We start from the raw sequence: 25,637 nt of genomic DNA on the forward strand, positions 1-25,637 counted from the left end.
AAGAAAATATCTCTTTTTATTTATTTTTTGCTTAAAGTGCCATTTGTCTTTAATGTACGCCTAGAAAATAAATTAATTAATCAGCCTAAACTATTTTCGGTGGTCTCATCCGATCTCCCAGCCTGATCAAGTCTCTTGGTTTTAAGTGGTTTTGTGACACCAAAGCCCAAAGACCACCAAGCCAACCAATGAAATCTCGCTAAATACCAGCTTGGCCGTTCTGAGAGATCAGCTTAAACCAGTTTATTCCAGCTTTGGATATTACCTAATATTTCAATAGCAATGTTGCATTAGACAGAAGTCATTAAAAGTTGTTACTGCAACACGATAGCTGGACTTTGATAAGGACGTGACTGGGACTGAATTGAATGAAATAAAGTACAGTGAACATCTGTAACTATACATCACAGCTCCTCCCCTTTCGGTGGGGCACCACTGACAAAACCGCACCTTCTGAGGGTCAATGGTGCATTTCCATCACCTTCATAACAGCCGGCACATTCAAACTCTTCTCATTGTGCTGGGGTAGACCCACCTCTGCTCAATATTAGAAGACTTATTAGTGTTACACTGGGAGAGACACTATGTCAGGGGACACGTTTCTGAGGTTGCTCACTATAGCAGCTTGTGTTCTAAACACTGAGGCTTATTCAGGGTAGGTTTTCTTTTGTATCGTGTTAAACAACGTATCTTGACATTTATTAACATCCCATCTTTTCCGTTCATCATTTGCAGTGGTTCTCTACTCACTCTTCCTGAACGGAGGTCAGATGCAGGTAAGAATTACATCAGCACAAATCCAGTGCCTCACTTCCATAAGGTTATCATTTTTAGGGTGGCAACACTTAGATGCATTTTCACACCACCGTATTGCATTAAAACTAAATAAACAACTAATTTCAAATGTAACAAAGCATTGCGAATTTTAGAATGCATCGTTAACGGTATTTGTCAAAAGATAGCTTTAGGTGTCACAATGTACAATGCATTATACAAGTACTCATAATGTATGTCATAATGCATATCTTTTTTTATAAATAATTGTAACCCAAATTAAAATGCATTGTAAAAGGGCTCATTGTGTTCTAATGCATTATGCATTTTAAATGTGTAACAATGAATGGATGTGACATATAATGTATTACAATAGCGCAAAAAATGACTCATGAGATAGTACGATGCATTCTTGATGTGCATTACAAGGCATAATTAATGATGCATTACATAGAAAAGCTTTAAGTAAAGTGTGGCCAACTTCTGTGGTACTGAAAAGAGGACCTGTTTGAAACCATGCTATCAAACTCTGACGAGTTGTAAACAGAAGCACTCACACCGGTATGACCAATTTCTCGCAAGAGTGACTGGGGACACGAACATTTATTATAACGATCCAAACAGATCTGTTTCTTTCTTGTTTTCGAAATAGGTTCTTATTGTCACTCCACTTTTGTTTTTTATTGTCCTTTAATCACTTTTTCCCTCCTGTGCTGTAGATTATTCGGCAAAGTGTGATTTTGGCAGTGATTTGCCGGCATCCTGCGATTGGACCTCTGAGGGACCCATCAGCGCTCAGACGGCAGCAGGTAATTATACTGCTGAGACCAAATTGCAGAGACAGTTAGCGCTTTGTGTTTACAACCAATCCATTCACCTGTGGCAACGACAACAGCGGTTAACAGCTTTCTAAAAGCAGATCTCCTTTAAACTTCTTATTTCTCAAATTACGTTGTTCAACTTGACTTTCGAGTAAGCTATAGGCACCTCGTTCAACCACTTGTGTTGACATGCTACACTAAGAATTCACAAAACACAAAGTTCAGATCAGAGTCTAACTTGTGGCACATGTTGGCTTTGAGTTTGCAATCAGGCGATTTGATAATTATTTATGACTGCATGCTTTTAGAGGTCAGTCTATGAACTATATGCGAGAGCATATGTTACTAATACAGCCTCTGCTTGATAAAACTAAATAAACAATTGATTATTGTTATTACAAAAGTGTAAATTACAAATATTTGAAGGGTAAAAATTTCCCAGAAAACATAAACAGACTTTTAAATTTAGACTTGTTTTGTCTTTTTGTCTATGTGCTATAGGTGCTGGTGCGTTTCGCCTCAAGAGTGGATTTCTTAAGATCTCAGAAGACTCCTGTCTGGAGTTCTGGTACCATAAACCTAACAAGAAGAGTTCTGATCTCAAAGTTTTGCTAGAGAGTGATATTCTGCAAACACTGATTTGGACGTCAGAGACATCTAGCACTGGAGACTGGAGACGAGTCTTCATCCCTCTCACAAAGCAGTCTGATAAAGATGACATCCAGGTACAGCAATTTAAATATTCATATTTAGGTTTAGCTTATCTTTATGGGCAAAACAAGCAGATGATAAAATAATTAAGGTCATTAAAAAAATAGTGTATTCAGTAAATATTTTGGCCAATAAACAAACTTTCAAACATTTTGATTTGTGCAAAAGGCTCTTAAAAAAAACGTATTTGTGGTTTTGGCTGCAATTGTTTTGGATAAGCAATACAAACACAATAACAACTCATTTAAATAGAGATTGAATAAGTATGAAGCAATCCCCTTGAAAGACATCCAGAATTATAGACATATGAAGCGTCTACCATAGTGTCTGTCTACCATTTTAAAACACAAAATTCATTTTTGAAAGTTGAAGTTGAAGTTGTTTGATAAGAAAACATCAGTAAAAATAATGAGCACAGTAATTGAAGTTAGTTAAAAACGTTTATGTCTTGAGTGATGGACCTTTTCAAGCACTGAAGTATCTCTATTATTCCCTGCAACTGTAATTGTGTTCTCTGGCAGGTTGTTTTTGAGCTACTAAAAGGTCTACAAGATGATGAACAAACTGCTTTTGATAGAATAGGAATACGAAAGGGCCAATGTGGTGAGTGGTTTATAACCATTATTATTCGGCCTAGTACATCACTTACCTATATACAAACAGCTAATTCACCATATTTATTGGCTTCTGAGAAATTGTGAAGTGTTAATATATCATTCACAGGGCCACAATGTCAGCGGGGAGGCACATTTTGGACTGATAAAAGCACTCGCTGCACTTGCACAGATGAGCAACTTATCTGTTCTCACGTCCCTCGTTCCAAAGACACTTTTGGCACCTGCCACGTGGCCTCTAACCCACACTACACTACTTTTGATGGGGTCAGTTTCCAATTTGAGAGTCCTTGTACCTACGTCTTGTCAAAGGTCTGCGACGACTCAGGGTTGCTTCCGGAGTTTGCAGTGGAGGTGCAGAATGAGAAAAAAGGGAACTCGCACTTATCCTCCATTCAGCAGGTGAACATCAATGTACATGGTCTGAGAGTGACCATGGTGAGGACAGAGAGGAGCAAAGTCATGGTGAGCTTTCAACAACAGTTTATAATGATTAGATATACTGTATTTGTCTTTTGTCGTAAGCAATGGCTCACACAAAATGAAAATTTGCTCACCCTCAGGCAATCAAAAATGTATAAGGGTTTGTTATTCAGATCAGATTTGGAGGACTTTAGCATTACATTACTTGCTCACCAATGGGTGAATGAGTGAATGGGTGCCGTCAGAATGACAGTTCGAACAGCTGATAAAAACATTGCAATATTCCACAAGTGATCCACATGTCTCAAGTTCATCAATGAACATCCTGTAAAGTGTAAAGCTGTGTTTATAAGAAACAAATCATCATTAGGGTGTTTTAACTTTAAATGATCACTTCTTCTGGCACAAACTATTCTGACGGCACCCATTCAATGCACAGGATCCAATGAGCAGCAAATTATGCTAAATTCCTCCAAATCTGTTACAATGAAAATCTACATCTACATTGTGGAGGTCTGAAGGTGCTCAAATTTTCAATTTTGTGCGAACTACTCCTTTAGCCGCGTTACGTTTTCTTCCAATCAGGTTAATGGGATCTGGAAGAATCTCCCTCTACTCCTGCAAGGAAACCGAGTTACGGTTAATACCCAAAGAGACGCTTTGATCCTCCAGACAGACTTCAAACTGTCCGTCTTCTACTTAAGATCAGGTGCCGTTCAGGTGATTGTCCCAAGCCATTACTCAAACAAAACCTGTGGCATGTGTGGCAACTATAACCACGAGACAGAAGATGACTTCAAGATTCCAGCCAGGTCACTGATGCAGGACGTGCACATGTGTCAGGAACCCACCCTGCCCAGGGTCTGTACAGACGAAGAGGAGCAGAAGTACTCCAGCGAGATTTACTGCGGCATGCTAACATCCGCACAAGGGCCATTCGCAACATGTTCATCTGTTCTGAACACGCATAGTTTCTTCCGAAGCTGCTTGTTAGATATGTGCACAACTCACGGAGATCCCACTGCCCTCTGCAATGCCGTCGAGGCCTTCAGTGCCACCTGCGGCAAAGTTGGGATCTCTGTTCTGGCCTGGAGGAACACAACATTCTGTCGTATGTACTTACAGTAACATTTCATAAAATTACCCATCTAACTTCATGAGGTCATTAAACTATATTGATTGACCAAGTTGTCCTTTTTAAATGGACTTTAATATGTGAATGAACATTTGATTATGCATTACCAATGCAATTTCTGACAGTGGAGTTTGGTCCATGTAAAAAGTGCACCAGGATTAACCAATATTATGGTCGATACTGATAAGCCAGTAATTGCTTTTTTGGTGATGACCAATAAATAGTTGATATTATAAATTGCTTCATTTAAAAAATAAAAATACTACATGTGAACTTAGGCATCACATAAAGATGTATATGAAATATAGACAAACATTCCTTTTGAAATCTCCCATAAAATTTAATTATTATTCAGGCTCTGGAGGTCTGTCACAGTTCCATAATGAACCAAAAATATTTTACCCTTGTCATATCAACTTTGGCAGAGCATCTGTAAATTGAACTTAAATAAAAATTTTGATGACTTAGTTTCAGGACTTAGAGTTGTTGCAATTTAATTAAAGTATTTTGTCTGCATGATTTAGAGTGAAACTCTTGTTTTGCTCTAAATCAGTTTGCAATAAATTTACAGCGTAGTTGAATCATAGCTAAATATAATATTAATCATTTTGCCCTAAAAAATTGCGTTTAAAGTTATAATCCCAAACATTTTCTTCAAAAGCTAAACCTTCCTATAGTCTCACAAAAACCTAGGTTAAAACTTTACCATAAAATATTGTTATCCCATTAAGTTCATAACATAACCCTTTAATCTTAAAAAAGCAGCATTTGTAAAACTGGCCTTGAACTCTGCCAAAATGCATCTGACCTTGAATATTAGTGTAAAGCCTTAGTACCTCGAGACAACAGAGACAAACGATTGAAGTACAGCCAATATTATTAGGTTAATCATAAATATAAATTAAGGCTTGTCAGATCAGACTGCCTCATCTGTTGAGCAAATGGCCTATCTGTAATCAGCAGCCCGGTCTCCACCTAACAACCCACACAGAAGTACGAAACATAGTCACTGGTTATTAATTAATCATCTCCCACACCTTCACCAGCTGACCCGTAACTTTCCATAACAAACCACAAAGGCACTGAGAAACATATTGTGAATCTACAAGCCACATTAATAATGTTTGATTCTCCGGGTTTCTGTTTTAGCCGTGGTGTGTGGCTCTCACAGCCACTATAACGCCTGTGCCAGCGGCTGCCCTAAGACCTGCTCCAGCCAGGATGCTACAGGGTCTTGTGGGATATGCGAGGAGCGCTGTGAGTGTGACGATGGCTTCATGTTCAGCGGAGGAGCATGTGTATTAGCTGAAGACTGCGGATGTTGGGCTAATGGACAGCATTATTTGGTACAATAACCTATATAAGTTTAAGTTTTATATATCTTTTTTTCATTGTTATTTTTTTGTATTATGCATGCATATGCAAACAATTCAGTTAAAGCATCAGTAAACTACTGTAGAATTTTTGTTAATGCACATTATATTTCTTTTTCTTTTCCTATGTAGATCAGAGAGACATTTATGGAAGGTGAATGTAAGCAACAGTGCCAGTGTCTGGGCAAGGGAACATTCAATGTTCACCTGCGTCCTGCAAAGCTGATGAAGTATGCATGGCTAAGGATGGGGTCTTGGGTTGCTTTCCGTCCAGCCCAGTGACCTGCAGTGTCTACGGTGACCCCCATTACATCACTTTCGATGGCAAGGCCTACTCTTTCTGGGGCACCTGCAACTACACCATAGCAAAAACCTGCGGGGCTACAGAAACCCACTTCACAATAACCGCACGGAATGAGGGACAGAACAACTCCGCAACTTCCTCTCTTAACTCTGTAGCTCTTGACGTGGAAGGCCTGCATATAGTCATCAAAAAGAACAAGCTGGTTTATGTGAGTGTCTTGTTTTTGTCATTCAATTGAATTTGACTACTTTCAGTGTATAATGTATTCGGTTACATCACAAACATGCAATGCATGCAAAAACAAAAAAGGGAAAAAAATATTAATTGATCAACCATTTGAGGTACTGTTAGTTTACAGTATGTATGGCATGAGTTACATAGCAAAGGAATCACATCATGAGGAATAAGATTTTGATTCTTGAAATAATATAAAAACAAACATTTCATGCTACGAAAATGGCAACTTCGCAACATTGTACAAAAAAAACATTTACACATAAATCTGGTGATTATACATGTGATCAGAATCTAGGAAGAACAGGAAATGCAAACAAATGACTGTTTTAGTACAATGAGGGGACGTTGGTGATGCCTCCTCGTTGTTTTCCACATAGCACTTATCTTCAATTACGTACCTAATCACTCATGATATGCATGGGCAGTTCATGAAAGAAATGTGGGCAGGAGCTGCCATACAAAATATATGACTTATAATTAGTGTTTACAGTAAGTAAAATGTTCATATTTTAAAGGTAAGCGATAAGAGATGTGTTTGCTTATTACGTCACATGCTATCTTTCAGTGATAACATTTGAGGAGTGTTCTGATAGTGACTTCTGCTTCACATAATCAGGTCTCTGGCAAAGACATGAAGCCGCAGTACGTCAAATCTAAACTGGTCACATTTTTATTCATCACCATGTTATCAGTAACATGACACTTTCTGGCCCTGACAATTAAGATAAAACAATGTGCCAACAAATGAACGACCCAGATTTAATTTGACAAATCAAAGCACATTTTTATGATCAGCATGATGATTTGGGATAGTAATGAAATATCCCTTTTCAAACATTTACTAAAATATTTTCCAGGAGAATACTAAACATACTGTAGTTATGTTTGTTGTATCTTTACTGGTGATTAAAAAGATGCATGGAAAAACAAAAACTGCGGTACTGTAGTATAAACAGCAACAGTTATAGCCTAGTAGTTACAGTAAACAGAATCTATATTCATGCTGAATAATTAAGGAACATAAAACAGGAACCTGATGAGTGTATAAATCATAACGGAACTAATCTAGGCCTCATTTCCCCGACAGGTTTGAAGATATAGACTCAAAAGTTACTTACCGTGACCAATATGTTTTTCTTCACTCCAGGCCGACGGTGGTCAGGTTCACCTCCCTGTGGAGTTTGGCTCCTCCATGTCTGTGCTTCAGTCTGGACCCTACACTCAAGTTAATACAAACTTTGGCCTGAGGCTGCTGTTTGGAAACGCCAGGCTGTTCGTCCAGGTGGATGAACGCTACAGAGGAGTGTTGTGCGGCCTGTGCGGTACCTACTCCGGGAGTCAGTTTGACGACTTTCTGACACCCGACGGCAACACGGTAGCGAAGCCGCACGAGTTCGCCAGCAGCTGGAATACCAAAGACAGCGACTGGCCGTAAGAGTTTAGAATCTTCACAAAAAATGATATTGACTGAAATATTAAGCTGAACTGATAATTGATAAAGATAGACAAATTATACTGTTGCAATGACAGTTGTTCAACCTAAGTGATTCAAAGAATTATAGCTTAACTCAGACACCAAACTGTATTAAAAGAAACATAAAGGCATGCTGACAGTTCTGTAAGATAAATAGACTGAAGTGAAGTTGATATTCTCTACAAATGACATCCACTCTTGCTCGAGTCGTTCTTTTCAGTCAGATTTTTTTTAATGGCTGAATCTGTTCAGTGAATCTGATCCAGTGTCTTGAGAAATGGGAAAGTAACAGTAGCCTAACTGATTCATGAGATTCATTTTCATTGTTTATTTACTGTGGTAAAAAGCATTGTAATATCAAATAAATACATAATATTCTGAATTTATACCTTTTTCCAGTTGCAGTAATGGCTCTCCAGACCCCCCGGCGTGTCATCCGAACCTGGAGGATGATGCATATACAAAGTGCAGTGAACTGTTCGAAGATGCTTTCAAAGAGTGCCACTGGTTTATTCCACCACAGATTTATGTCAGCAGCTGCGTTTCTGATTATTGTATTTCCAAGGGTGACAAAGCTCAGCTCTGCACCTCTTTGGAGGACTATGTGTCTGCTTGTGAAATAGCTGAAGTGTTTCTGCCAAACTGGAGGAATCAAACCTTGTGTTGTAAGTGATTAAAAAAAAAGCATAAAATAATATTCTAACTTCATATTTCTTATTCAAATGTTTGTCCTACTCAAACAATGAATACATTGTTTTCAGTAGATTAAATTAAAGCATAACCTCTATAAACATTTTTCTGTTCCCATACAGTTTCCGATCCACAGCCTACAGATGACCCCACACCAACTCCATCGGCAGAAAGTAAGCAGTCTATTTTATATGTATCTGTCTGTCTTCTTTTTTCTATATTTATTTTAATCCTTCTGTCATCACATAGGTTGCCCATGGAGCTGTAACTTTGACCGGGATGAATGTGGGTGGGAACAACTTATCCAAGACAGTTTTGATTGGACCAGATGGTCGGGGTCAACACCATCAAACTTCACTGGGCCAGCCGGTGACCACACCACAGGAAGTAGGTTTGCTGTGTAATTCGGTTTATGCTATATAAAGTATGATGGCAAAACTGTGTTGACTGCCTTGTTCACCTCTCTTACTGATTTATATAGGTGGCTATTACATGTATATTGAGGGGGATAGCGTGGTTCATGGTGACTCAGCCCGAATAATGAGCCCAATCTGCAGTACATCCAGCAAGCAGTGTTTGAGCTTCTGGTTTCACATGTATGGCCTGGCAAATGCTATGTCACTCAACCTCTACATAGTTGAGAACAATCGTGCCATCAAAATATGGTCCAAAGTCAACAACCAGGGCAACAGATGGTACCAGGGCCAGGTTGAAATCAAACCACAACAGCCATTCCAGGTATGTCACTCTACAGTATGTGTTCATCTCAAGTAAAATGCGTTGATTTCAATTAAGTCAGAGTACAAAATATTATGTGCTCTAGATGTATATGATATGCATGATGAGTGATTGTGTGCTGTTTCAGATCATTATTGAAGGCATCAGAGGCTCAGATCCTCGCTCAGATGTGTCTGTAGATGACGTGTCAATTATGCATGGTGCATGTGGCTGTAAGTGTAGATATAAATCTACTACAGACTGATCTTTAAAACAGTTTGAAGCTTTTTGTGGCATGATCTATGAATACTTTCAGTGTTTTTCGTAGCTTTGCTAGCATTACAAATATAGTAATTTAGATTTTACTTCAGAAATGTTGTTAACTGGATATTTGTTATTTTCTCATTTTGTATAAAATTTTTTGCATATTTTAATTATATGATTAAAACAAGCTCCAATTAATTTTATCTCAAAACATTAGCTGATTTGCCTGCAGAAGATTTTGACTTGACCACTCTGGCACCCCATCAATCTACTCCAAACTTACATGCCCCCCATCCAAGTAAGACTTTAAATAATGATGTTAATGTAAAAGAAGTGTGTAACAGTGTTTGTGACCAAATTTAGTTGTATCTGTCATATTAAGTAAGATCAAATATCTACACATTCATGGGTAATTGTTCCTGTATGTGTCTCTGTAGTTCAAACTGCAAAGGACATGAGTTTGATTCTCATGAAGAGCATAAACTGCTAAAATTTACAGCATATCTTCAATGCAATTAAAACATAAAAGTGTCTTGAGAGGAATATAAATGTAAAGTGGATGAATTCTGCTACACACAAAAGTGGAAAAAATGAAAAGTAATGGTTTGTGAGATATCATACATTACTTTTAATGCTTAAAAACACAGTGACATGCATCACCTTGGTGGATCTGAGTATGGTTAACTGTTTGGCATGATTATTATGGTTGCTCTGTTTTTGCAGATTGTAGAATGAACTGTGATTTTGAAAGCGACATCTGCAGTTGGACTCAGATGGTAACTGATGTTTTTGATTGGACAAGACACAGAGGCTCCACCCCCACATCAATGACTGGACCCTCCTTGGACCACACAACCGGAAGTAGGTTAATTTATTATATTACTTCACATATTGGTCAAGTTTTTGGACCATTTTCCTAATCAAATGTCAAATTTGTCTGGTCCAGGTGGGTTTTATATGTACATTGAGGGTGACAGTGCTACCCATGGCGACACAGCTCGTCTCCTCAGTGCAGAATGTCCTGATCCTCAACCTCATTGTCTTCAATTCTGGTACCACATGTATGGCTCCAGCTGGACCATGGGACTGAGCGTCTACCTGCTGCAGTATGGCAATGTGGCCAAGGAGGTGTGGAGAATGAGAGAAGACCAAGGAAACATGTGGCATCTTGCACAAGTGGACCTGAGTCCAGATGTTAAGTTCCAGGTCAGTAAAAGTAAAATGTACATGTAGTACATGTTATGTAACATGTAGTAAAACTATACATGTTGCACAATAAGTGTGCTAAAAAATAAACAATCCATACAAAAACTATGTAAATGATCTGTCAGGTGATCTTTGAGGGACGTAGAGGAAGCTCAGCTCGGTCAGATGTTGCCATTGATGACGTCTCACTGCACAGGGGAGCCTGTAGAGGTATTTTTTTACTCTCTAATGACCCATGGTAAAAATGTTCATCCTTTAAAACAGGCTAACTTAATCAGCAAAACGACTTCATTTTGCAATGGGATTCCTAACTTAATGTGTTAACAGTCATGAATATGTTTCAGATTTACCATACCAGGTGGCTCCACCTTCAGTCCTATTGCCACAACCTGCACCCATCCAACGTAGAGAAATTCCAAACACTTCAACTTGTAAGTTCAGTATCCACAACCACAGTGTGATTACATTCTGTTGTAAATGCTGTTGCAGTGAAATAACACTTCCATGATTGATGATATGCATCTTCCATTGTTTTCAGAAAGCGACTAATGAAACTAAATTAAATGTGCTTCTTTCTTCTAGCTTGTAGCATCAACTGTGATTTTGAAAGAGACATCTGTGCTTGGACTCAGCTGGCGACTGATGTTTTTGATTGGACAAGACACAGAGGCTCCACCTCCACAGCAATGACCGGACCCTCCTCTGACCACACAACAGGAAGTAGGTCTTATAAAACTGATCTTGAGATCGTGAGCTGCCCTTTCAGAATATATCAGTTATTTCACATTTATAAATACATAGTTCTGTTGCACAAATTCTTTGACAATTCCTCTCTAAAGAGTCTACTGATCTAAATTTCCAGGTGGGTTTTATATGTACATTGAGGGTGACAGTGCTACCCATGGCGACACAGCTCGTCTCCTCAGTGCAGAATGTGCTGATCCTCAACCTCAGTGTCTTCAGTTCTGGTACCACATGTATGGCTCCAGCTGGACCATGGGACTGAGCGTCTACCTGCTGCAGTATGGCAATGTGGCCAAGGAGGTGTGGAGAATGAGAGAAGACCAAGGAAACATGTGGCATCTTGCACGAGTGGACCTGAGTCCAGATGTTAAGTTCCAGGTCAGTAAAAGTAAAACGTATTTGAACTATACATTACATAATAAGTGCACTAAAACATAAGAAACAATCTATAAATAATGTTATTTTCTATCAGGTGATCTTTGAGGGGCGTAGAGGAAGCTCAGCCCAGTCAGATGTTGCCATTGATGACGTCTCACTGCACAGAGGAGCCTGTAGAGGTATGTACTACTCTATAACAGCCCATGGTAAAAACTTTCTGCTTTAAATACAAGTCAACTTATTTAGCAAAAATTCTGCTACATTTTGTGAAGATTTATTATTAACTTTGTGTTAACAGTTATAAATATATTGCAGATTTACCAAACCAGGTGGCTCCACCTTCAGTCCTATTGCCACAACCTGCACCCATCCAACATAGAGAAATTCCAAACGCTTCAGCTTGTAAGTTCAATATCCACAACCACAGTATGATTACATTCTGTTGTAAATGCTGTTGCAATGAATAACACTTCCATGATTAATGATCTGAATCATCCATTGTTTTCAGAACGTTACTAATAAAACTTAATTAAAAGTGCTTCTTTCTTCCAGCTTGTAGCATCAACTGTGATTTTGAAAGAGACATCTGTGCTTGGACTCAGCTGGCGACTGATGTTTTCGATTGGACAAGACACAGAGGCTCCACCTCCACAGCAATGACTGGCCCCTCCTCTGACCACACAACAGGAAGTAGGTCTTGTTTTCAAGATCTTCAGGTCTTTAGATAATTTTAATATCAAAACTGTATTCATTATTTTACATATATTATATAAGTGTGTTGCATGACTTTTTTTCCAGGTGGGTTTTACATGTACATTGAGGGTGACAGTGCTACCCATGGCGACACAGCTCGTCTCCTCAGTGAAGAATGTGCTGATCCTCAACCTCAGTGTCTTCAGTTCTGGTACCACATGTATGGCTCCAGCTGGACCATGGGACTGAGCGTCTACCTGCTGCAGTATGGCAATGTGGCCAAGGAGGTGTGGAGAATGAGAGAAGACCAAGGAAACATGTGGCATCTTGCACGAGTGGACCTGAGTCCAGATGTTAAGTTCCAGGTCAGTAAAAGTAAAATGCCTTTGAACTATACATGTTACATAATAAGTGTACTAAAACATAAGAAACAATCCATACAAAAACTATGTAAATGATCTATCAGGTGATCTTTGAGGACGTAGAGGAAGCTCAGCCCGGTCAGATGTTGCCATTGATGACATCTCACTGCACAGAGGACCCTGTAGAGGTATTCTTTTTACTCTCTAATGACCCATGGTAAAAACTTTCTACCTTTTAAACAGGCCAACTTAATAAGAAGAACAACTTCTTCGTTTTGCAAATGGGTTCCTAACTTAATGTTAACAGTGATGAATATGTTTCAGATTTACCAAACCAGGTGGCTCCACCTTCAGTCCTATTGCCACAACCTGCACCCATCCAACGTAGAGAAATTCCAAACACTTCAGCTTGTAAGTTCAGTATCCACAACCACAGTGCGATTACATTCTGTTGTAAATGCTGTTGCAATGAAATAACACTTCTATGACTGATGTTCTGCATCTTCCATTGTTTTCAGAAAGCGACTAATGAAACTTAATTAAATGTGCTTCTTTCTTCCAGCTTGTAGCATCAACTGTGATTTTGAAAGAGACATCTGTGCTTGGACTCAGCTGGCGACTGATGTTTTCGATTGGACAAGACACAGAGGCTCCACCTCCACAGCAATGACTGGCCCCCTCTGACCACACAACAGGAAGTAGGTCTTATAAAACTGATCTTGAGATCATGAGCTACCCTTTCAAAATATATCAGTTATTTCACATTTATAAATAAATAGTTGTGTTGCACAAATTCTATGACAGTAGCTCTCATAAAAGTCTACTGATCTAAATTTCCAGGTGGGTTTTATATGTACATTGAGGGTGACAGTGCTACCCATGGCGACACAGCTCGTCTCCTCAGTGAAGAATGTGCTGATCCTCAACCTCAGTGTCTTCAGTTCTGGTACCACATGTATGGCTCCAGCTGGACCATGGGACTGAGCGTCTACCTGCTGCAGTATGGCAATGTGGCCAAGGAGGTGTGGAGAATGAGAGAAGACCAAGGAAACATGTGGCATCTTGCACGAGTGGACCTGAGTCCAGATGTTAAGTTCCAGGTCAGTAAAAGTAAAACGCCTTTGAACTATACATGTTACATAATAAGTGTACTAAAACATAAGAAACAATCCATACAAAAACTGTACGTAAATGATCAGGTGATCTTTGAGGGGCGTAGAGGAAGCTCAGCCCGGTCAGACGTTGCCATTGATGACGTCTCACTGCACAGAGGAGCCTGTAGAGGTATGTTTTTTTACTCTCTAATGACCCATGGTAAAAATTTTCATTCTTTAAAACAGGCTAACTTAATCAGCAAAACGACTTCATTTTGCAATGGGATTCCTAACTTAATGTGTTAACAGTCATGAATATGTTTCAGATTTACCAAACCAGGTGGCTCCACCTTCAGTTCTATTGCCACAACCTGCACCCATCCAACGTAGAGAAATTCCAATCGCTTCAGCCTGTAAGTTCAGTATCCACAACCACAGTGTGATTACATTCTGTTGTAAATGCTGTTGCAATGAAATAACACTTCCATGATTAATAATCTGCATCTTCCATTGTTTTCAGAAAGTGAATAATGAAACTTAATTAAAAGTGATTCTTTCTTCCAGCTTGTAGCATCAACTGTAATTTTGAAAGAGACATCTGTGCTTGGACTCAGCTGGCGACTGATGTTTTTGATTGGACAAGACACAGAGGCTCCACTTCCACAGCAATGACTGGCCCCTCCTCTGACCACACAACAGGAAGTAGGTCTTATAAAACTGATCTTGAGATTGTGAGGTGCCCTTTCAAAATATATCAGTTATTTCATATAAATACATAGCTGTGTTGCACAAATTCTATGACAGTTCCTCTCCTAAGAGTCTACTAATCAAATGTCAAATATTTCTGGTCCAGGTGGGTTTTATATGTACATTGAGGGTGACAGTGCTACCCATGGCGACACAGCTCGTCTCCTCAGTGCAGAATGTGCTGATCCTCAACCTCAGTGTCTTCAGTTCTGGTACCACATGTATGGCTCCAGCTGGACCATGGGACTGAGCATCTACCTGCTGCAGTATGGCAATGTGGCCAAGGAGGTGTGGAGAATGAGAGAAGACCAAGGAAACATGTGGCATCTTGCACGAGTGGACCTGAGTCCAGATGTTAAGTTCCAGGTCAGTACAATTTTTTGGAATGCTTTAATTTACAAACACACTAAACTATGACTAGAATTATATGAACAGAGGTATTTAGGAGATAGAGAAAGATGTGTTATTGATCTATCAGGTGATCTTTGAGGGACGTAGAGGAAGCTCAGCCCGGTCAGACGTTGCCATTGATGACGTCTCACTGCACAGAGGAGCCTGTAGAGGTATGTTTTTTTTTACTCTCTAACGACCCACGGAAAAAACTTTCCACCTTTCAAACAGGCTAACCTAGTAAGAAGAACAACTTCTTCTTTTTGCAAATGGGTTCCTAACTTAATGTTAACAGTGATGAATATGTTTCAGATTTACCAAACCAGGTGGCTCCACCTTCAGTCCTATTGCCACAACCTGCACCCATCCAACGTAGAGAAATTCCAAACGCTCCAGCTTGTAAGTTCATGTAATGACATTGTTATTATTGATAATACTATAATACTCCCACAGTTAATTATCTGTGTCTTCTATTGTTTTCTCAAAAACATTAATACAACTCTATACCCTCTTCGGGATACTGGAGGGTTCCTGGGAGTTTGCCCAACCAGTCCACATGTGTTTTGTGGATTTGGAGAAAGCATTTGACCAGGTTCCTCACGGTGTCCTGTGGGGGGTGCTCTGGAAATACGGGGTAAGGGGCCCATTGCTAAGGACTGTCCAGTCCCTGTATGATCAGAGCAGGAGCTTGGCTTGCATTGCCAGCAGTAAGTCAAACTTCTTCCCAGTGCATGTTGGACTCCAACAGGGCTGCCCTTTGTCACCGGTCCTGTTCATTATTTTTATGGACAGGACTTCTAGGAGTAGCCAGGGGCTGGAGGGGGTCTGGTTTGGTGACCACATGATATCGTCTCTGCTTTTTGCGGATGATGTTGTCCTGTTGGCTGCTTTTGGCCAGGATGTACATTGTGCACAGTTTGCAGCTGAGTGTGAAGCGGCTGGGATGAGAGTCAGCACCTCTCAGTCTGAAGCCATGGTTTTCAGTCAGACAAGGGTCACTTGCCCCCTTCAGGTTGGTGAGGAGTTTCTGCTTCAGGTGGGGGAGTTTCAGTATCTTGGGGTCTTATTCATGAGTGAGAGGAGGATGGAACAAGAGATCAACAGACGGATTGGTGCAACTTCTGCAATAATGCGGTCACTGTACTGGTCTGTCATGGTGAAGAAGGAGCTGAGCCGCAAGGCGAAGCTCTTGATTTACCGATCAATCTTCGTTCCTACTCTCACCTATGGTCATGAGCTTTGGGTCATGACCAAAAGGATGAAATCTCGGATACAAGCGGCTGAAATAAGTTTCCTCCGTAGGGTGGCTGGGCGCTCCTTTAGAGATAGGGTGAGGAGCTCAGTCACTTGGGAGGAGTTTGGAGTAAATCCACTGCTCCTCCACTTCGAGAGAGGCCAGCTGAAGTGGCTCGGGCATCTGTTCCGGATGCCCCCCAGTAGAGGTGTTCTGGGCATGTCCCACCAAGAGGAGGCCCCGGGGAAGACCTAGGACACGCTGGAGGGACTATGTCTCTGGGCTGGCCTGGGAGCGCCCCGGTGTTCCCCTGGATGAGCTGGAAGGAAGTGTCTGGGGAGAGGGAAGTCTGGGTGTCCCTGCTTAGACTGCTGTCCCCGCGACCCGGCCCCGGATAAGTGGCAGTAAATGGATGGATGGATGAATGAACTAATAAAACCATTAATGAAATGTACTTCTTTCTTCCAGCTTGTAGCATCAACTGTGATTTTGAAAGAGACATCTGTTCTTGGACTCAGCTGGCGACTGACGTTTTCGATTGGACAAGACACAGAGACTCCACCCCCACAGCAATGACTGGCCCCTCCTCTGACCACACAACAGGAAGTAGGTCTTATTTACAAGATCTTCAGGCCTTTAGATAATTTTAATATCAAAACTATAATAATTATTTTACATAAATTATATAAGTGTGTTGCATGACTTTTTTTCCAGGTGGGTTTTACATGTACATTGAGGGTGACATTGCTACCCATGGCGACACAGCTCGTCTCCTCAGTGAAGAATGTGCTGATCCTCAACCTCAGTGTCTTCAGTTCTGGTACCACATGTATGGCTCCAGCTGGACCATGGGACTGAGCGTCTACCTGCTGCAGTATGGCAATGTGGCCAAGGAGGTGTGGAGAATGAGAGAAGACCAAGGAAACATGTGGCATCTTGCACGAGTGGACTTGAGTCCAGATGTTAAGTTCCAGGTCAGTAAAAGCTTGACAACAATACTAATCTTCTGTGAATGCTCCATGTTAAGTTAACATTGATGAACTCTTTTGTATATACTGTGTCTTAGTTACGGTATTTTAAGGCAAAAAAAGTGTTTAAAGAAAAATCTTCTTTATTTGAACTATCAGGTGATCTTTGAGGGGCGTAGAGGAAGCTCAGCCCGGTCAGATGTTGCCATTGATGATGTTTCACTGCTAAGAGGAGCCTGTAGAGGTATGTTTCTCATGTGAAGCCTCTTAGTATAAACAACCTAATGTGTTAAGTGAAATTGATTTAATAAATGCATTATCTATATGCAACACCTAAGCATGGCAGCGAAACCTCTCTCCCTGTCTCTGCAGAGATCATGCTCTCGGACACACATGGAAATTTTGACAGCATAAGCAAAAAGGACATGATAAAGCCAAATGAAGAGGTGGCAAAAAAAGGGAGCGGGAAAGACACAGATGACAAAATCACAGCAAGACGGAGGTAGAGAGTCCTTTTTAAATATACTGTATTCTGCAAATTATTTACCATATAATACAATTAATTCAGTATTATTATTATATGAATACACCCATGTATATATATGAGAGAATTATTATTAAATATTTTTTTGTAGTGCATGTTACATCTGGACATTTGTTGTATTGCATTTTATGTTTAAAATACCTCAAATCTTTGGTATCCAGGCGGTCTCTGCTGTTTAGGGAACATTCTCGGGCTTAAGCTGAAACACTACGAGGCAAACCATCAGCTGAAAGCATCTGTCAGCTGTCACTATGAACCCACTCAACATCATAGCTCATAACCAAGGAAGTACTTCTTATCACCTCTAACTTAGTCATTTTATATTATGATTTGTACATAACACCATTAAAAGATACGATGTTTGCCCTAATATCACATTGATTCTTCTTTCTCAAGTTCACATGTCTCCTAGCAGAGTAACCACATTACGTAAACTGTGATAATGTTACACAGATGTTTAAAGATCTACAGAACAACAGAATACTTATTTCCAACAATTAACCTATTGTTTCATCGTTTATAAAACTAGCTAACTTCTTTTTGCTGGATGTTTTATTTGCATACTTTCATTCAATAAACTAATTTCATTCAATAACCCCCCTAAAGTTCCTGTTTTTTGCATCTTTGTAAAATTATTCAATTGCTACAAAAAAACTACATTTCCAGCATTCCTTTTATACTTTCAGATTTTCAGTATAATGAGAAGTGACATTTATGTACAGCTAAAACTGCGTAGCAAGATTCAGATGCAAAACAGTATATAAATGTACATTAAAATGGAGCTGTTGAAGTAGCAGTGGAGTGAGCTGAGTTGGACACACTTATCTGAACAGGATGAAGATTTTAGTTGTCCATTTCTGGCTCCTCTTTCTGGCTTCTGCATGCGTACACGTGTTCTGTGAGAAACAACATTTAAAAGTAAACTCACATCTGCATTATTTTCCATCTAAAAACAAAGATATAATAAATAAATTTAGTAAGATATAATAGATAAAAGATATATATATATATATATATATATATATATATATATATATATATATATATATATATATATATATATATAAAATAATTAAGCACTTCCTTGTGCTTAGTTTAATTTTTTATTTTAATTACAATGTTGACAAAATATTTACTTACTCTCCACATTCATAAATGTGATGTTCTGCTTGAACCTATCTAAAATAGTAGCATTTCATGTGATTAATAATATCAAAAGTTTTGAAAGCTGTGAAATTTCTAAGTATTAATTTTTGGTCTATCTGGGGACACATGATGACATTTAAAGTTTTTCTTCGTCCTTAGGGTGTTACAAGCTGTAAGTGCATAGATAAGTTCCATAAAGTTGCAAAGACTAAAGTGTCAAACCCAAAGAGATATTCTTTATATGTGGGAATATTTGCATTATACCGTACAAATGTTTATGCAAAGAAGGTGGAACTATTCTTCTGGTTATAATGTTGTTGCTGCCGGCAGAGCTATGTTCTGAAGACGTAAATGTAAAAGTGAATCTTTGTTTGGCCTTCCAAAAGAGGACACAACTAGAACTCAGTGTTTAAGTAGCATTTACAACACTGATATATTAGAGTTAGAGTGTGTGCAGCAAATTTTACGGAGGACTGATTCCTGAACCTGTCAGAGTAGTAGCATCGCACAAAGGCTATAAAGTGGCTATAAAAAGCTATAAAAGAACTGGCTTTTATTGTTTTTGTATCATAGCGCTGGGACACTGCATCATGTTATGATAAGAAGCATAAAGGGCATTTCCGCCACACGCTTGAGGTGTTTGGCCAATCACAAAGCACCGGATAGCTGGCCAGTCAGAGCACACCTTGTTTTTCTACAACGATGAGCTTTGTACAAATGGACCTATCAAAAAAAGGCGGGGCATAGAGAAGCAACAATAATGTTCACCCCAAAATATAAATTCATCTTTATTATCCTTGCCACCACCAAATTCACTCCCAACTTCACTATCCTCAGCTCCGCCCTCATGCAAATACATCATCTTCCGCATCCTCACCATTTTCAGCAAACTCACAGCCTTCATCACAACACCCACTATTTTCATTACAAGCATCAACATCTTCAACACTACATCCATACAATGAACAACTACAGCACCAATATCATAACTTAATTCAACATCGTCATCCTTGTTATCATTACCAACTGCACTGTTATTTCCATTATCCTCACCAAATTTCATCATCATCATCCTCACTTTCAGCAACTTTAAAGTCATCACTAACCTTAGCTCCATCTTCATTACCAAATTCACCATGACCACCATTATCAATAACCTCACCACTATTATTACCACCAACAAAATCATCGTCTTTTTCACCACCAATCTCATTGACAAATCATTGTTTCAGTCATCGTCTACATCATTCTCAGCATCATCTTCATTCTTGAAATCATCTCAAAACTCTCTACACCATATTCACCATCGACATCCTTTATGGATAAGATCACATGGAGAAGTCCTTTATGGAAAGTGACTGCAGGCCTGTGTGTATGCGCACTCCAAGTCGAAGGCTATGCAAAATGTAAGTCATTCCTAAAATTACTTTCAAAAAAGTCACTACCTGAAAAAAAAGTATTTTAGTGCTAACTAAAAACGATTCCGAATGAGATTTTACAGAACCAAAATCGAAGTGTCTGCTTAATAATAATACTCAAAAGGCATTAAACTCATATTGACGCTGGCTTCAGCGCAATTAGATCAGAGAGTATTGCAAATAATATTGTTCTTCTCTGGGTTTAGTTTGTTCTTTGCATGGAGGCCATCATGAGGAAACTCAAAAAAAGCAACATGAAATGAACACATCACCCAACATGGCTGCACTATAGGAGCAACAAGCACCTTTGAGAAAATTCTGTGAACCCTAATTTCCTCAACATGTTACTGTAGGATAAAGTGGCAATGTGTTTTGTCACTAGGTGGCACTACAGCATAAATCACAGTAAATAGCATTTCACAGGAACAGATGTAGACCTTTTATATTGATACCGTCAATGTGCAAGGATTTCATATGATTTGTAAAACATGTCAATTATACTAGTCAATTATACTATATTATAAAATATGAATACAATATTAAATAACATAAATACTCCAATCAAACTATTTTCTTCTCATGACCTTACACCTTAATGGTGTCATATGGTTGGAGGAAACTATCTAAAACATGTAGTGTATGCTAATAACAAATGATCTGTGTGAGATATACTTGTGACAATCATTAAGTCATGATAACTTTGTGTGAGGAGCATAAAATTGAAGTCAGTTAATATGTTTTTATCGGAGGGGGTGGTTAAATATATATCATTATGTTAAATGCAAAATTCCCCGTTATCCATTCCCTTGCGTGTGTATGCACGCTCCAAGGCTAATATGGAAGCAGCACTGAAGGCTACACAGGATGTAAGTCATTCCTAAAATTACTTTTAATAGCTGCTAACAAAAACACCTAATTTTACAGAAAACCCAAGGGTCTGTTCAGTATTGAAATATTAAAACTCTTACATTGATAGTTGATTAGCAGTAATAAAATAACAACACTAGCAACAGCACACTTATTAGACTTATTAGTACTGTAAGTAATATTGTTCTTCTCTGGAATTAGTTTGTTCTTCACATGGAAGCCGTCATGAGGAGACAGCAGGCTACGAGTGTTACAAAAATCTATGTGAAACAAACACCTCGTGGAACATGACATCTGGGACAGACAATAGCTGCTCTATGTAAATCTATATTTTTGTGAATATTCTGTGTTTTACAGGAACCTTTTCACTAGGTGGCGCTACAGCATCAAACATAAGAACACTATTTTGTCAAACATTTCATGGATAAAATAAGATTAAAAAATCTAAAGCAGCATAAAAACAAAATCAGACTTTACACTAAGCTCTCATTACTAAAACCAAATATAAGGTTAATTATGATTATGCTAAATCATATTTGTTTCTTAGGATTTTAATTTAGTTAAAATCTGTAAAATTAAATCCTCTTAATTTTCATCTGCTTATACTTTGTTCATAGACAATATTTTGAATTATACACAAACATTTTTGTGGGTGCATTCTTTGTAGAAAAATCATTTTCCAGCATTCCACTCTAAAGATTTTCTTTCGAGTGACTTAACATCTACCTTGATGCCATGTGTCATAGAAAAAAATGCGTATTGGTTTACCAGTATGAGGAAGCGATCTTTAACAAACAAAAAAAAGTGCTGCGATTGTGAAAAATTACAAAATGCATTGGTTCAGTTGCTAGAGGGAAAATATACTGCATTTTAACAAGTTACATAAAAGATATAAATTCATCGATTTTTACAGCAGTGTTCAATATAAGAGTTTTCCTGCACTTTTTTCACATTTGGAAGAACAGTATACTATTTTCCTTCGGACAAACAGGAAGTAACATGTTATTTACGAAATTCCACTGTAAATAGATTAACGTGAATGCCAAGACAAATGTCAAAAAGCTAAATGTTCAAACGTGGGTAGTACAAGGAAACGATGCCGGTGTTTGGGGCGTGGATTTAATTGCTTAAAAAACACCAAAGCCGCAAATTACACTCACAGATGAACCAAGATGAAGGTCTCAGATGCTTACTCCTGGCTTCTCTTACTGTTTCTGGTCCAAACTAACAGAGACCAGGTTTCAGGTAAGACCGACAGCATGCTTCAATTCTATAAAACAAATTACGAGCTTAAACAAAGTGTTCCATCATTTTTGTGATCGTGGTTCTGTGTATGAGAAGTATGTTTAGAACAACTATTATCGAAGGAGAATTTTTTTTTAGTAAACTACAGCAAATAAAAGACTTTCTAGTAATGACTTCAACAGTACGGAAAAAAAAAAAATACCACAAAAAAAATCAGTGATTATGACAAACTCTTGTTTCAAAATACCTCCTTTTGCATTCAACAGAAAACAAAAATTCATACATGTTTTGAATAAAGTGGTTGTGATTATAAAGACTATGTTCAGAATAAACAAATTGTTATTTAAATATTCTATTCAGAAAAACTTGGGGTTTTTTGCAAATAGTCACACATATGGTAAGATCTACTTTTACAACAACAAAAAAAAAAAACATTAGCTCTGTTTCTGAAGCTGATATTTGCCGATTTGAAAAATCATACATATTGTCTGATGATTTTAAAAAACACATAAATGAATTCCTTCTCAATATAATCAAACTGTCATCTGCAAATCTATCCAGCTGTGTTCTAATTTGCACAAGATACAAAGAAATGTCAGAACATTTCACACACTCGCAGCTATAGACCATCAGATCTGCATTTTACAAAAGGTAAGCCCTATATAAGAAAAAAAAAATACTCATCTTTGTTAAATGAGCTTTCATGTCTTGTATCTTTCAGCACAGTGTTCAGTGCCCACAGCACTCTGCTGTCCCGGATTGAATAACCAATGTAACCGTAATGGATGTTTTTGTGATCAGCAATGTGTGTCTTCTGGAGACTGCTGTCCTGACTACTATCAGACATGCACTCAGCGTAAGAATAAACACTCCATTATAATCACCTCAGTGTCTAAAAACATAAACTTTCAATGAAACATTGTTGTTTTAAACAAGAACATGTCATAATGTACAGCACACTGTAATTAAATTTAAGATACTGGTATCAGGAACTAGATTTCATAATTAGGCACTGGAGTGAGTCTCAGTTTAATTCTTATATGAAACTGATACTAGCTCACTAATTAATTACCTAAATGAATTAACGACTGCATCTGTTTATTCTTTTGTGACATCCCCGAATTAAAACATTCATAAATATGCATCTGTTTCTGTTTTTTTTATATTTATTCCATTTACTCCATCTCTAACTTCAGCATTTTCATCACCTGCACCGACCACGCTATCACCTTCATCTTTACCAACCTCACCACATTTATCTCCTTCAACATCATCCTCGCCTGCAAGCAACCAATCACCATCATCATCCTCAGAACCAACACTTTCTTCATCCCCAACACCAACCTCTGCATCCTCATCAACACCCCAACAGAGTAACTTATACCACTACCACTCTGCTAAAAATGCTAAAATACGATTATTATGTATGCATATATCGATTGCATGAACATTGCACATTTTCATATAGAATAACACAGACAAAATAAAGCAGACGGTAACATATAAAGCCATCTTGAGAAAAACTTTCCATCGTTTCCAGAAAACATCAATGTAATCACAGTCTTCCACATACGTGTTAACTCGGGAGCCAATGAGGAGGCAGCGCTGAAGGCCATGCAGGATGTAAGTGTCTTTTACAAATCATTTTCACTGTTTGCATAAATCTGAGAAATTTGTCACCAGTGCTGAGCAAATGTCCGAAACTAAGCTACAGTTTTTTACTATTTGCAATGCATGACTACAAAAACAATTTGCATCTCAATCTTAGATCTCAAATTAGATTGGTGGCCCTTTAAATCTCCATATATTTACTGTATTAATGCATGCTTGCATTTACCTTTTTCGCTATGTTTCCCTCCAATCTAAGCGGGATAGATTCTGTTAACACACTTACTTACTGTAGCTCGAACTGTACCTAAAGCTTGTTGAAATCCAACAAAATGGTCTTCAAAATCAATCTCCTCCTCAGCATATTTAAAATGCGCTGGTCTGAAGATAGCCCTGTGACCTGTTCGCTTCGTATATATGCAAGTACCTTACAGCTAACCGTAGCAATTGTTTCGTTGCACATTTTGGTAACTGACCTCAAAGGGAGAGCCTATTTTTAGATATGACTTCGCACATTCATATTAGATGAAAATGTTGTTATTGTCTCTCTTTGCTTTCCGGTTTTAGTTCACTTTCTACCTTGAGGGCTTGTTGAGACGGCGGAGTGAAGACTGCAGACTACGGGTGCTAAAGATCAGCAAGAAACGGGGCTGGCCGTAACATAAAGTCACATGTGTTTACAGCATGAATGCGTGTAAGAATGCATCGTTTGTTAGCAGTTAATCGTTGTTAGCATGTCTGACCTTTCGCCACGTGTTGATGAATACTCCGGAGTGTCTAAATCTTGTCACTAGATGGCAGTAGAGGACCGAAACTGTCGGTCAGAGCAATTTAACACGTTCTTATTTAAATTAGATTCATATTAGCAATATATATTCAAATATATACAAACACGAAGTCACAGGATAGGCTAATGCTAACGCTGTTTCGAAGGATAGGATAGGATAGGTAGCATAATAATACAATATTCTTTTCTCAAGTGTTATTGGGAATTTGTATTTCCATAGTGTAAAATTATTTAACTCACAACAAAAGGGAAAGGTTTCAATAATAGGCTATTTTTATTGGCACGAATTCAAAGCTAAAATGTTTTTAAAATCAGCAGCATATCAGGAACCAGACCAAAAAATAATAACAATTTATAATAAAACTGATATTTTGGATTGCGTATGGATTTATTTTTCATCATTTGATGTTATAATTATGATTGAAGTTATTTTTATGGCAGTGAAACAGCGTTTTCCACTTTAATCCTATCTGGGAGATTAAAAATGCTTCAGACAAACCGAAATGTTAAATTCTTCGCTGTAAACATGAACCTAAATGAAAAGATGAAATGTAACATGAGGTAATATGCACAATCAGCTGGATTGAAAATAAAATGTTGAGCACTTACGTCTGGCTTTTCTTACTGTTTCTAATCCAAACTGACAAAACAATCTTCCAGGATGGTATT

General features: G+C 38.4%; 1 protein-coding gene across 1 annotated transcript; it reads left to right on the forward strand.

The window, feature by feature from the left end:
• The first annotated feature begins 484 nt into the window (after positions 1 to 484).
• Positions 485 to 18,492, forward strand: wu:fb63a08 (MAM and LDL-receptor class A domain-containing protein 1). The gene is given in 38 exon segments (XM_043222059.1): positions 485 to 655; positions 736 to 776; positions 1,494 to 1,583; positions 2,097 to 2,320; positions 2,828 to 2,909; positions 3,030 to 3,385; positions 3,929 to 4,454; positions 5,628 to 5,824; positions 5,984 to 6,035; positions 6,038 to 6,363; positions 7,540 to 7,823; positions 8,266 to 8,531; positions 8,679 to 8,729; positions 8,806 to 8,943; positions 9,038 to 9,294; positions 9,422 to 9,506; positions 9,755 to 9,835; positions 10,261 to 10,398; positions 10,484 to 10,743; positions 10,869 to 10,953; positions 11,088 to 11,174; positions 11,326 to 11,463; positions 11,606 to 11,865; positions 11,960 to 12,044; positions 12,181 to 12,267; positions 12,418 to 12,555; positions 13,761 to 14,020; positions 14,120 to 14,204; positions 14,341 to 14,427; positions 14,579 to 14,716; positions 14,868 to 15,127; positions 15,240 to 15,324; positions 15,464 to 15,550; positions 16,854 to 16,991; positions 17,100 to 17,359; positions 17,513 to 17,597; positions 17,726 to 17,855; positions 18,059 to 18,492. Coding segments are annotated over 38 exon segments (6,057 nt in total). The 5' UTR covers positions 485 to 584; the 3' UTR covers positions 18,096 to 18,492.
• Positions 18,493 to 25,637: the final 7,145 nt, after the last annotated feature.

This window comes from Puntigrus tetrazona, chromosome 2 (genome assembly GCF_018831695.1).
Source record: "Puntigrus tetrazona isolate hp1 chromosome 2, ASM1883169v1, whole genome shotgun sequence".
Taxonomy (NCBI): domain Eukaryota; kingdom Metazoa; phylum Chordata; class Actinopteri; order Cypriniformes; family Cyprinidae; genus Puntigrus; species Puntigrus tetrazona.